Genomic DNA, 14775 nt, shown 5'->3' with positions numbered 1-14775 from the left:
CAGTATAGTAGACGTCGGCAACGAGCGCACGAATGCTGGACCCCAATTGTCCGGCGGGTATAATGAGTTCGCCGCTACAGCTAACAAGTGGTTGTGGCAGCTAAATATTTTTTGTTGTTTTTTCTTACATTTTTTTTGCGACATGTTACGTTGTTGTATGTTGAAGAGTGAGTGCAAGTGTATTTTAATATATGTAAGTGTCTCCGCTACACCTCACCACGTCAAAGTTAAGTATATTACACTACGATATTTAAGGTTTTAGGTGTGCGAAAAAATTGCTGTGTGGCAAATTAGTTTATTGCCAAGTGAAGTGGTAGTTAAAGGGTTAAATGTAAATTTTAGTTGCCATGTCTTTTTTGTCATTTTTTTTATCTTATTGCTTTTTAGTTTTGGTTGGGCGTTAAGGAAGATTTCTGTTTTTAAGCTGATGGCTGCGAATTCTCATTAGAGGTTTTATTAAAAAACACTAGTAAAAAGAAATGAGAAGAAGGCTACTTACTGGTGAAATTTACCACATATACCATATATGTATATACATATATATGTACCTATGACTAGTTAAGGGATTTTTCAATTGTATGAATGATTTGTATATTATCTGTGTTTGCATTTTTTTTAAACCATTATTGTGATAAATTATTTTTAATTTGTTTTTTTTATTGTTTTTATTATTATTTTTATTTAAAAAAAAATTTTTTTTTTATTCGAAATTATGTTTATTAATTTATTTTACTTTTTTCGTGAATTTTTTAGTTAGCTATCCGTAACTATTTGTAAATTAAATGACACCAAACCCATATGTAGTAAGCATCGATGATTTCTATACAATTTGAAGATTCTTACATCTGGAGAAATATTGAAAAATTCTGCCGTTCTTTAGTACAACCATACTCTTTTACACTATAAAACTACTGTTTACAGCCAATATTAATTGAATATATTGGGTATTGATTTTTTAGCGCATAATTTATTCTTTTTTAAATACTAGTTATTGAGTAGAAAAAAATTGCAGTGTGCAGTTTAAATATTCCTGAGAGCAGCTAACATACTCTGTAGTAGTCTGTTCTCTGTTTCTTGAAATACTTATTTTGTACCTTCAAATATTTGCTTCACTTTTCTTTTATATTCACACAGCTGCGTAAATATTTTGCCACCCAGCCACTGCATTCAACAGGTGTGCCTCCCATCGGCATCATATAAAGCAAGCAGTAGACTACTGCGTATACGTAACGTGAAATACAAGTGACCTCACAAGTATATATAGTGTAAATAGTATGTACATATGTACTTCTATAAGAGTAATGTTTAGTAATATATGCATATTAGTTTATGCATAGAAATATTAAAAAACCATAATTGCTCAAAATATTTTAATTTGATTTATTTAAAATATGATTTTTCTAAATAATTGATAATATTTAAAATATATATATACTTATATAGATAAAGATTTACTAAAAACTTTCCTAAAAGAAAATAAGATGTTTTTCGCGTCATAGTTAATACTTAATGCCTACTTGCGAGTATTTTTATAATAATATTTTGAAAAATAGAAGTGCTGTTTATACATTATTTAACAGAATCAATGCCAGTATGATTCAAACATCTTTTGATAGCAAAAACCATATTGCAATATTCTTAGTCTAAAATAATAGGCAAATATCTATGAAGGATCATTGAGACAACTTTTTCGTATTCAAGGTTTGAACATTATCTATGCAGGGGCTTCTTCAGATGTTGAAAAAGGCTAAATTAAATTTGAAGTGGGTTATAGTAACTTCCGTATTTGCTGATAGAATACATTGAATAGGGATTAAGCCAATAACTCATAAATCGATCTATGAAGGAAAACTAAAAAAAGTTTAAAAACGTTGTTCTAAGTTTGGAAATAATTGACTGGATACTGAAAAATATGGCTGCAAAATTTTCTGACCTATTTGTTTATATAAGTTTTTAATAAAACTGAAAAGTCCGTTAACATGTAGGTGTTATACTTTACTAGCTAATTTTCGATACGTATCTTATATACATATACCCATACTATAATTAGATCAAAATACTGTATATTATAATTATATTGCTCAGAAGCCGGTGACCGTTTGTTTTTTATAGCTAAAGTAATACTTGAAAAGAACAGAGCACTGAAGAGAGACTAAGAAAAAACCATTAAAAATTAATATATTTTTTTGAGTTTAAAATTTTGTAAAGACTTATGATTATTCAATTTGATCATTATTGATGTTTTACTACCTCTAATAGTGAGTAATTTTGACGAAGTATTAAAAAATCATATTTAGTTTATATTTCTTTAGTTCAAGTCGTGTCATAATTCTGTAATAATTGCAGGCATATTTTCAACCCTGTTAAAAGACTACATTTTCAACAGTTTTTGCACACTTTGAAACTGTGACATTTTTACCACATTTTCTTTTCATTTTTTACATCTTTAATACGTACGTTTACTAAAAATATTTTACAATGTGCATACCTTTTAATTTTGTGCGGCTATCACTATGTCAAACTCAATGACAGTTATAGTCAAATCTCTCGGAAAGGTTTATCAAAGAAGTCAAAATTGTGCTGCCAAAAAGCTTAGTATAAAATATTTCTACAATTTGCTGTCATCTGACTTTAAATTCTTAGCGCAGTAAAAACACTTTTATCGAAATTAAAAATGTATTGGTTTGAGCTTGACGTCATTAAATTTGACATACTGAAAACCGCACATAAAGATGTGCACCAACATAAAAGGTAAAATTGTATAGTATTCTTTAATAGATTTATATATTCATTTTTCATTACGAGATTCCACAATAAAAAAGTTTAAAATTTCTAATTGTCTTCCAACCGAACTGAATGTTGGCCTTTTCAAATCCATAAATATTAAACTTATAAAAAAAGAAAATTTATAAAAAATAATAGAAGTAAATTTTGGAAAAAAAAATTTATTCTCTTCTCCAATAAAATATCAAAAATGCTCTTAACAATAAATGCTGTAAAATCTGGACATATGAGAATAAAATACTACTAAAATGTTTCTCCTCATGTATCCTTGAGTTACTGTTGCTTTGCCGCTCGCAGCAAAATGAAACATTTGGGATAGAAAAAATTGCATACCTTCATATAACATATGTGTGGTAGTGTAGTAAAGTAAACTATAGAAGAGCAAAGAAGCAAGAAAAAAGGAGACGGAAAAAATTCAGTGCACTAAAAAAGAAGAATTCACGAAAAAATTCCGCAACTTGAGAATGGCATGAGTGGCCCTGGACGGCCACTTTGGTGTGAGTTGGATAAAAATGAGAGAATTTTTTCGCCAACTGAGAGCGTAGCAGCAGCAACAACAACAGCGACCATGTGTAAGAAGTGCTTTACTTTATATACAAAAATAAAAATTTAGCCAAAGCAAAAACCAAACCAACGAATAAATAAAGAGAATGCTGGAAAAAATTGTGGCACTTCCACTAATGCAATTTTTGCGGCAGCGACTGGCATGCGGACTCATCGGTGGCCAGCGAAAGGCAGGTGGATAGCGAAAAACTGCGAGGAGTTGCTACCCGCTTCAAAATTATTATGTATATAAAAAACGCTATTTATTTATTTAGTTTTTTTCTACATTGCCTTAGCCATTTTTATTTTATACCACTACTTTTATATTATTTTTACTCGAGATTAGTGAAGTGGATTTCGAGCGCTGTGGTCACCAGTTTCTGGAAGGCGGCACAAGGAATTAAAATTATTGAGGAATTATCGAACAGAATATATACTTAAGCGACGAACCAAGCAGGCGAGCAACCGAGCGACCACTCGAGTGGGTCTGGCGGCAGCAGGAGCCAAGCTAAAAAGAAAGACAACGCTAAGCGTGGATAGTCTATATTGCAAAAAAAAAAAAAAAAAATGACAACAACAAATGGGATGAGCAAATAGTTATATGCATATACCTTTGGCGCAATAAGCATTTGGTGGTATTGGTGTGAGTGAATATATTGGTGTGTGTGCCTTAGAAAACGCACACATGTACGCATAAAAGTCGAAAGAGAAATAAGCTCGGAAAAAATTGGCTGAAATGCGATAAACTCACACTCAAACACACGCCAGCAGCTGTTCCTAGGCATTCCTGGTATATTTAGCTTTCCAACCCGACCTTACACACATACACCCATACACACAGTCAAACCAACAGAAAATTTATATATTGATGGATATTAAATTCCATTGCCGGAGTAATGAGGCCGAGCTATAAATTTTGCTCGGCTTGCGGTGACATTACGAAATGTGGAAGATTGGTTTCGGGTCGTAAGCATTTTTAAGTGCAAAACTGAGTGCACGGCAAGTGTCCTGCACCATATCCTACTTTATAAATTATACAACAACACACCTAAATATACATGCATATATATATATATATATATAGAAGTACTTATGTATGTGTTTGTTTACATAGATTTTCCACTAACTCCTATTGGTTTTGCATAGCAGCTTTCCTGCGCCTGTGTATATGCATTATGTAAGGGGTTGCTGTGTTGGCAGGGTGTTGCTGATGTGTCTGCTATAAAAATGCGATTACACTGCAACGGTAAATGATATCGAAATTCATTTCCAAAATGTAATTAAAATTGAATTTGATTGCAATTTGGTTGCAGTGAAGAGGAAATACAAATGTTACGCGCTTATGGATGAGCATCTACTGCTGCTTATGCCAAAGCTGGGATAATACCATGTGCTTATTTGGTTTAGGATTTGATGTAGTATGAATTTAAGTGGCTAATTGCATTTTAAGAATATTTTTAGAATATTTTTTTAAGAAGAGTATGTTTGACTTGTTTTAGTCACTAAAATATTGATTTATTACTTAATGCTCCATTTGCATTTATTATTATATATCAAATAACATAACTTAAAAAGAATAAAAATAAAGAAAATATGTTAAATTGAAGCAGCAAAGCACCAAAGTTCTGCTACCCTTCACAGGTGTATAATTTATGTCATGAAAGGGTATACAAATATCGTTCTCTTTATTTTGATCGCTCGGTTTGTGTGACAGCTATATGTTATAGTTGACCGATCTGAATAATTTATTTGAAGATTATACCGTTACTTGTGACAATAAGCCATACCAAATTTCGTGAAGATATCTCGTCAAATGTAAAAGCTTTCCATACAAGCGCTTGATTCCGATGGTTTAGTTTATATGGCAGCTACATGCTGTAGTCGTCCGATATCGGCCATTCGGACAAATGTGCAGTTTCTTGGAGAAAAAAGTACAGGTGCCAAAAATCAGATCTTTATCTCATAAACTGAGGGAGTAGTTCGCATATATACAAATAGACAGACGTACGGACAGAGAGACAGATAGATGAACATGGTTAAAATGACTCAGCTCATCATGCTGATCATTTATATACTTATACTCGTATACCTTGTAGGGTCTTCTACGTTTCCTTTTGGTTGTTACAAACTTCGTGGCAAACTTAATATACCCTGAACAGTGTATAACACAACGTTAACTTTGACTACGCGAAAGCGATAATACCCTTAACAGTTACCTTTCTTATAGCAAAGTGTGTAAACAGATTTTTATTTTGATTTTTATTGATCGTATGCTATAGTGGTGGGATTTTATAAATTTCTTCGAAGATTTTACGGTTGCTTTTAACAATAATTCATGCTAAATTTTGTGTATATATCTTGTAAAATAAAAAAGTTTTACATACAAGGACTAGATTCCGATCGATCAGTTTGTATGGCAAATAAGGTTGGCCTATAACCATTTAAGTTAAATTTTATGGCAACTTTTTTCTAAAAAAAAAAATGTGGAAAACGGTTGGCCTCAAGGGCCATCCCTGCAACTTCCCTCTAATTTCATACGCTAACGTTCAAATTTCGCTTTTTTCACTGCTTTTGAGCTCTTCGAAATTTTTCGTTTTCGATATCTAGCAAGTAAATCAACCGATTTCGACCCGGTTTGCGGCAAACGATGTGTTTTTTCAAGGTTTAGAACTGATTAGTTTTTGGTGTCGATCGGTCAAGTCGTTTGGAAGAAATTCGATTTTTCAAAATTTTTATTTTTGAGATTTCTCAAAATCTACTGGTCCGATTGGGTCCAAACTCACACGAAAGTGCAATGAAACCCTTTGGAATGCCGTTTAGTTTATTCAAATCGGTTGAGCCGTTTAAAAGTTATAAGAGGGTCGCATACACACACACACACACACACATACATACAGACATACGGACATCATCGTAGAAATGTTCGGGGAAGCGATTTTTGCAAAATGGGGTGAAACCAATATCTTCCCGATTTTCAGAAAATTTTCAATTTTATTAGCGGGAAGTTAAAAATAATTTATCTGCGGTTTTCATTCATTTCCGATTGGTCAAGTGAGTTTCTTTCGGATGAAACTGTTCTTTATTTGAGCAAAATTTTTCTATCAAGGATTTTAGTTAGCAGGGCAATATTTATGTATGTGGTCTACTTGTACATAGCGTTCATTCATAATAATCTTCCTCAAGTTTCAAAACTGTATGTTCTTGCACTGTCTAAAATTTGGCCATGCAAGCATAAGCCTTTTCTAACCTTCACAATGCTTCCGCACACAAAACTTGGTTCTAAACACAAAATTGATGCAAATTCTTTGTTCACTATTTTCTTCATTATGCTGTTTACAAATAAGCAATGCAAAATTGTTAAATACATTTTGAGAGATATCGATTGCAGTGTCATCTATTAGAAATATCTATGATCGAAGTTTTCTTTGATAAAACTGATAAGAGATCCCACAATAAACTTTGAATTACAAATAAAGAATAACTTTGCAAATTAAATTTCTTGCAAAATTGTTTTAAAATATAAATTCTTATGAACTTACCGACTATATGCAACATATCCTTGGACCATTTCATGAGTTCACGTTTAATTAAGCGACGTTCTTGCAGACATCTGGCATACGAGCATTCCGCCATGATTTAACCAGCTAAAACTGTTTGCTAAGTAATCTATATGTTATATCTTGTATATGTATGTATGTTTATGTTTTAATCACTGAGTTTGTTAGAAAATCACTGGGTGCTGCGAAGAAGTATTAGCGGCGTATTAGCAAATCGGTGGGCGAAGGGCGCTAATTATTCTTACTGTCATGGCGAGCATTTGCAGTTGTTGTTGGGCATAAGTCCAAATAAAGGGTTGTGAAAAAATATTTTGATTTCGAAAATTTTTTTTTAAGTTAGTAATGTAATATAATGTTTTTTGTTTTAGTTTTTAAAAAAATTATTATTTTTTTTTTTATTAAAAACTTTTACTTTTTAAAGAGAATTTTTATTTTTAGCTATCAAATATTAATAAATATTTGTTAATATTTTCGTTCTTCTAAAAAGTTTTGAACACATTTGGTTTAAAGCAATTGCATTACTGCACACATACAGACAAATTTATATATTTGCATAATATTTATGTTTGTGAGTTATTTGCAATAACGGTTTGCGTGTGGCCTTGTTGCAAGCTTTCGTAAGTATCAATTTCCGGTTATTTCCTGATTTGTTGTCGACACATTTTGGAACGTTTCAAGTGGAATGTGGCTGCTGCGTGGCTGCTTTGATTTATTACTTAGCAAACGCTGCTAATGTTGTTGTTCTTATTGTTGATTATATCTGAAAAAAAAACAAAACGCAAAGAAAAATAGAAACCAGCAAGTTATGAATATTGCTTGCACCACGCAATTAATATATGTAATATTTATATTAGAGAAACAACAACAAATACAACAACTAATTTCTATTTTGGACCAGCACAACTCAATTCAGATGACTGTGGCGAGAAGGAGCGAGATCAAGGGTAGGGTAATCGCATAAAATAAGCGTGTTGTTGACAGCCGTCTTGTTACACGCTTACAACGCAATACAAGCTGCGACAATGCCAGTGAAAATGCTTAACCAACCCAGCAAGCGCATAAAATATCAAGCGAAATGCATGCAGCCAAGAAATGAATAAATAAATTAACGAAACAAAAAAGCGAAAAAAGCAAACACGAAATAAAGAACGCGAAAATAATTTTTATTAAAATCCAGTTGCATAAAAATAGCGTAAAACCAGATTTGCAATTCAAGGTGAATGTGGAAACAAAATACCGTGGCAACAAAAACCGCCGCGACAGCCGAGCACCGCGCTCGCCACGCGTGCTGCCATATCGAGCGCCGCTTAACACGCCCATGTTAACGAATTGGTGACAACAACAACATTTTACAAAGCGACAACATGTTGCTTAATTTTGTTGTTGTTGTTTTTATGCTTATTGTTGTTGTTTTTATTCTTATTTTATGGTTTCTATTATTTTTGTTGTTTTGCATTTTTTATTGTTGTTGTTGCTGTTATAATTAAAATTACTGTATTATTTTTGTTGTTGTTGCACACAACCATTATAGTTCTAATCGTTTTAGTTCGCTTGATTTTTTCTTTCTCAATTTATTTATTTTCTAATTTTTGTTTTTGTTAACTTTAGCCGCTTTCGCTCAGCGCCCGTTCGCTCGCCACAGCTTTTCGGCTGTCGCTTTCGGCGTGTCTCAGCGGCGGCATGTCTGTCGGCCGATCCGTTTGTCTTGCCATTGAGCGATCTTTCTGTCATCGTTTATACAAAGCCATGTTGCTATTGTTGTTGTTGTCAAAACTATCAAGCGAAAACACACACGAAAATGGGCAAACAAGAACAACAAACTACAAAAAAAAAAACGAACAAAAAGCACGAGTGCATGAATAAAATATCAATATTTATAAATATGTACATATATTTATATATGTATATGTGTATGTATGTATTCATGTGTGTGTGTGTGTGTGTATGTATAAATTTGTAAATAAATAGCTCATTCTTTCGTGTTTGTGTGCTTATGTGAAGAAATAAAAATAAATTGGAAATTGTAGCGAAAAGCGAGAACAACAAAAACGTTTCACCTGTTTTTGTTTTTGTTGTTGTTATTGCTGGTTGCTTAATTCTAATTCCGCGTCGAATTGCCGCATTTTGTTTAAATTAATTTATGATAAATTGCAGCAACAAGTGGCGTGATGCCCATATGCGCACAGTGGTGTCGTTTGAGGGGGTTGAAGAGCAAAGTGTGAATTTTATTATTTATTTAATGTAAATGTGGAATTAAAAGTTAGGGGTGTGTAAATTTGGTATTTAAAAAAAAATCTAAATTTATATTAATTTTATCGAAAATTAAAAAAAAAAAATTTATGGTTTTGAATTTTTTTTTAATAGATTAGCGCTACGGAAGTATGGAGTTATACAAAGAAAAATAATTTCTTATAATCGCCAATTACTTCCACAAGAATGCTTCATGAAACTTAACTTTCGGCGACTTCCAGCTCATTTTCGAAATTCTTTCCGATTAATTCTACGTTTGGGTGATTTGTGAGTGAATGCTGTGGTGTTAATTGGCCGTAACTCTATAAAGGCCTAATGTTCAAAATTTATGTAGAAATCGTTTTAAATGTATCGATGTTTTTTTTATCGAAAAATCGAAACATATCTATAAAAAGATCATTCAATAATAAATTTAACTTTTACCTGAATAAGTCAAACAACCCAAATAATTTTGTTTAATATCATGTATTTTCTCATTTTCGGCCTGCATTTGCAAGCAGAAATTATAATTGATTTGTAAAATATATAGAAAATAATCGATAGCTCTTCCAAAAATAATAAAATTGCTATATTAAGCATATTGCGGTGATTGCTTTACAAAAGTTTGGCGAAAGCTCAAATGAAATTTACTTATTTTTTCTCTAAAATTTTTTATTATTTGAGAATATGTATAAGTATACCGCACTATTGATTAATCCCGATCGTCAACAATTGATGACAGAAAGAGAAGTGGTCGTTCTCGCGTGGTTTGAACCAATTCAGTCATAGAAACTGTTCGCGAACACATTCGCAGTAATACCCTTAGAAACCAGAAAATTATGTCAAGAGAAATGGATATATCGACCAGATCAATATCAAGCCTCACTCGTGATAATTTCCACATGAAAGTCTACCGTCGGTCAACTAGTCATCTTCTGACAACGCGCTGGAAGCAAATTGTTACTCCTCGTCATTTTTGTGGGATATTATTGTAAATAAAACTGGGACAAAAGTGTACCAGCAGATTATTGAATAAGCCATGGTAAAACATTTTAGCAATACTATCTGCACTGGAGAGCATTGGCTCTTTCAGCCAGATGATGCTCCAGCGCACTAGACAAAAATCACACAGCAGTAGCTTAAAAGCAATATTCCTGGGTTCGTAGCAGCAAATGAATGGCCGTCTGGAAGCTCGGATTTGAAACCATTCGAATACACTTTGTAGTCAGGATTGGAAAACATGATCTGGTGAATAACCAAAGAAAATTAAAAAGTCTAAAATCATTGGTTCGTACAGCGTTGTTAATACCAATATAAACTGTGCGTGCTGCTATTGATAAATGGCCGAATCGCTTGAGGGCTTTTGTAAAAGCAAAAGGTGGCTATTTCGAATAAAATTTTGCAGATTGCTCGTTTTATATATACTTTATTAAATTAAATTAACTTTATTGAAATATGTGTTATAGTTTGATTCTTATAACAACCTGAACTTATAACAGAACTAATGGCAGGACTAAGCATAAACGAAAATTATGATAAATCGACAAGAAGTAGTTTAATAGAAATAGTAAAGTAATAGTAAAAAGTCAATGAAATATAAATGAAAGTTTCAATAAATCAATCAAAAATTACAATACTAGACAACTAATCAAGTAGGCACTAAAGACTATAAGTAAATAATTTAATTAAAATTACTAATTAGAAAATATTTGTATTATGATATGAAAAAAAATTGCACACAATTAATTGAAAATTTTTTTTTTTTGAAAAATTAATTTATTTGTTTTTTTTTATAAGAAAAATTTGGAAAAATCACCACTTTTTTATTTGTTCTGATTTTCAGAGAAATAATTCAATTTTCGATAACTCCTTTATTGAAATATCTGTTAGAAAGATTATAATATAGTATAAAAAATGTTTACAAAAAAATAAACAAATAAATTTATTTTCTACTTTAAATATTTTTGAGGTAATAATTAAATATTGTATTATCAAAAAGTTCACGGAAAAAGTAATGTTTTAAAATTTATTTAATTATGTTTTAATATTTATTTTTTTATATACAATTTATGTACTTTCATTTTATTGTGTCGAATTCCATAATTCCTTAGTATGTTGCATTTTACTTTAAAATATACTAAAAAATGTTCTAAATTTTTGCGAACCTAAAAAACTAAAAATTTAGCCAACTAAGCCACCCTCCAAGCCTTCTTTTTTTTTTGTTTTTTTTTTATAGTTTTTCTCATTATCTATTTTCCTTGCTGTTACTTACATAATTATTTCTTCTTTATTATTTTGGAAACAACAACAAGCTAATTATTTAAAAAAAGTCACTGAAAGTTTTTGTTTTGAAATTTTTTTATTCACTTTGTTTATTTTTATTTATTTTTTTAATTGATATTAATAATGCTATTCTTTTTCTGAACTACATTAAAGTTTAAAAATTAAGACAAAAATCAAATAATTAATTCAAGTATCAGATAATTAAATACTTCTCCACAACTGCCTTTAAAAAATTCAAAATTTTCGCAAACTAAACCACTGTGCAAGCCTCTAATGTTTTTATTGTTATTTTTATATTTCTGATTATTCGCTTTCGTTGCTGAAATTCACACTGGTGAGGGAGCGGGCGCAGCGTATTTTTGCTATTTTTTAACATTTGTCACAGCATGTTGCTGTTGTTGTTCCACCATTTCATTTGGGCTTGTGCTTGTTATGTGGTTTTGCATTTTTATTTTTGTTGTTTTCATTATTTTCTTCTGTCAACAATTTGCTGTCAATTGGGAAACTGTTTGCATATTAATGAATGCACTAGAATTTATTTGATTTCTATTCCGTGGAATTTTTTTTAAACGAAAATAAATAGTGCAAAAATACATCAGCATATATACACACACACCTAAGCGTGTAAGTAACTTATATACACACATATATATACTGCTATGTGCTTGCGTGTGTATGCAGTATATTCTCGTGGATATTTTCATGCATCGGCGTGCTTTATAGCGTTGCACTTTGGAGTTTTGCGATTTCAGTTGCAATTAAAATTCAATAAACATTTAATTTAACATTTTACAATATCTTTGTGCGCTTGTTTATGCATATGCATATACATATACATATGTATACATACATACATAGGTGAATGTATTACGAAAAGCCGTTGTGCAGGTTTTTTAGAATTTTTCTATTTTTGCAATTTTAACTGGAAAGTCAGTTAGCCAACGGACCAGTTTGATTATCTAAATTGGGTTTAAGTGCATTTTGCATTTTGTATTTTTTGCTTTTGTTTGCAAAGGTAATATTTATGGCGGAATTATTTAAGAACCCCTTTTATTGTGAAACGAAATACCTAGTAAAATCCATTTGTGGAACACGAAGCATTTATTGGAAAAAGTGGGTTTGGAAATTCTTTTTCGGGTTATTATTATGAGTGGGGTTTTCTAACAGCTAATCGGTAATTGTAGGTATTAATTTCTTTTTTTATTGCATACACATATACACATTTATTCCCAGGCTGAACTGCCTGCTTGCCTTGATATTCCATCGCGTTTGGCATTTACGGAACGCAATAGAAGCCCTTGCTGCGCTGAAGCTATCAAAAATATTATTCTCAAGAACGGTTTGGTACAATATCATTTCAGAAACCCATTACCGTATACATTTTTTCACTAATAAAATATTTCTTCTTTAAAAAAACCAATGATGTTGCAAACTTGAAATTTTTATCAAAAAAAAATGTATTAAAAACCATCTTGTCGTTTCCCTCTCTCCTCTCTGAAGCTGTATAGTATGGCATATATCCCGCTCCTTTCGTTCCATCCGTTTCATTCCTGGGATTGCATTAAAAAAGTTTGCCTTCTACCATCTTCGTTGTATTTTTTTGAACCGAAAAGTCGCAGGTCTTTAACACAAGGCAAGTGTTGATCAGAAAAGTAAAGACTTCTAGATCAATAAGGATTTTGGCCGCTTTTCTGCGGAGTTTGCCTAAAAACGAAATCAATATACCGGTTTTATAATGACTCTACAAAGTCGGATAGGCTATTTGTACGTGGCAGTCGAAACTTTCAGATACATAAACTGAAATAGTTATCAATAAAACAAATTTGAACAGTCCGTAAACAAAGGGACAGCTAAAACTTTGAGAAAAGTCTTATGGATCAGATGGAAGGAGGAATTTATTTAAACGGCTGAGGACTTTAGATGGCTATTGCTCTAGAAAGCATGGGAGCTCAGATTCTGGAATCTTTATACAACTTTTTAAGATGATATTTATTTATGAGTTACTTGATTAACCGTCTATCTGTCTGTTTGTATATACGCAAACTAGTTCATTAGTTCTTGAGATATCTATCTGAAATTTTGAATACATCTTTTTATTCTCAAGAGGCTGCTCAATTGTCGAAATCGCCGATATCGGACCACTTAAGCAGAAAGCTGCCATACAAACTGATTGATAAAAATAAAGTCCTGGTATGGAAAACTTTTTTATATGACGATATATCTTCACGAGTTTTGGCGTAAATTATTACTAAGGACAACACTATAATCCTCGAACAGATTGCTCAGATCGGACCACTATAGCATATAGCTGCCATACAAGCTAATCAATAAAAATGAAGGTAAAGATCCTTTTATATCTTTTGTATAATTTAATTGTTATTGGTCGTCCGCCAATTATACGCGGTCCAGTTATAATAATTTTTAGAAATAGTCTCTTGAGGAGTCATAAAAGCTCTCATTATCCCAATGTTACAGTTAGGAATTGCAAACCTTCTGGTAACGGCTTATTTATTAGTTAGAAAGTAATGGTAAGGTAGTTCTGTAGTTTTTTCTACAACAGAATTCCCCTTCATGGGTAATCATATTAATAGACATGTTTACCTGAAAAACTCATTGCTTGTCATATTCTTGCTAAACTTCAAAAGCTCGCCAAAAGCTATACTGGGATACCGAGAGTCGAAATCGATGTATGGTATGAAACATACGAATTGGATTGAAGTTCAAGAGAGTCTCTTTGGATCAAAATAACACTGCTATTGTCTTAGTTTTTATACGAAGACAAAAAAAGACGAGGATCAACTCATTATCTCTATACCAGAACTTTCCGTCTCAGAATTTATTAAGTATTTTATTAATTCAATCAACTCAAAAAAGTACACTACTTTAACAGCTATGAAGTTCACAATTTAGATGAATATGAAAATGTTAGTCTTGGAATTGTAATAATAAAACCATTGCAACCTAACCTGACTTTTGTCGTCACACGACCATACAATTCAAGCCATTAGATTTCGGAGGCAAAAAGAGCAACACGTCCTTAATGTCAGTGGGAAATTGAGTGGCAGCGGGTGCGGTGCATGGTGGTATTGAAATGACACAACAAGTCCTTGTGCCACAAAATAGCAAGCAGCTGCAGTAACAACAACAATGACGCCAACAAGCAACGACGATGACAGCGCAAAAAGGAAGAAGGCAAGTACGGGAGCCGAATTCAAAAGCGCAACAAGTCGTTGCCCTCCAACCAACTCAAACTCACGAACAGATACGAGCACAGCACAGCCTGTATGCGTGTGTGTATATGTATGTGAGTGGCTGACAAATGCCAAACTAAAAGAAAGCAACCGAAATGACTATAAAACGTTGCAAAACGACCGCAACG

The 14775-nt window shown here is 32.1% G+C and overlaps 1 protein-coding gene across 2 annotated transcripts in view; it reads right to left on the bottom strand.

The window, feature by feature from the left end:
- Nucleotides 1-14775, bottom strand: part of Eip93F (Ecdysone-induced protein 93F) — a 237373-nt gene that overhangs the window by 146694 nt on the left and 75904 nt on the right. For both annotated transcript variants that reach the window (XM_070105744.1, XM_014230386.3), the window contains exon 3: nucleotides 6867-7644. In XM_070105744.1, coding sequence (XP_069961845.1) covers nucleotides 6867-6960 — 94 coding nt within the window. In that variant the 5' untranslated portion in view covers nucleotides 6961-7644. The remainder of the gene's footprint in view (nucleotides 1-6866; nucleotides 7645-14775) is intronic.

This window comes from Bactrocera oleae, chromosome 2 (assembly GCF_042242935.1).
Source record: "Bactrocera oleae isolate idBacOlea1 chromosome 2, idBacOlea1, whole genome shotgun sequence".
Taxonomy (NCBI): domain Eukaryota; kingdom Metazoa; phylum Arthropoda; class Insecta; order Diptera; family Tephritidae; genus Bactrocera; species Bactrocera oleae.
This window is presented reverse-complemented; position numbering and strand designations above follow the sequence as displayed.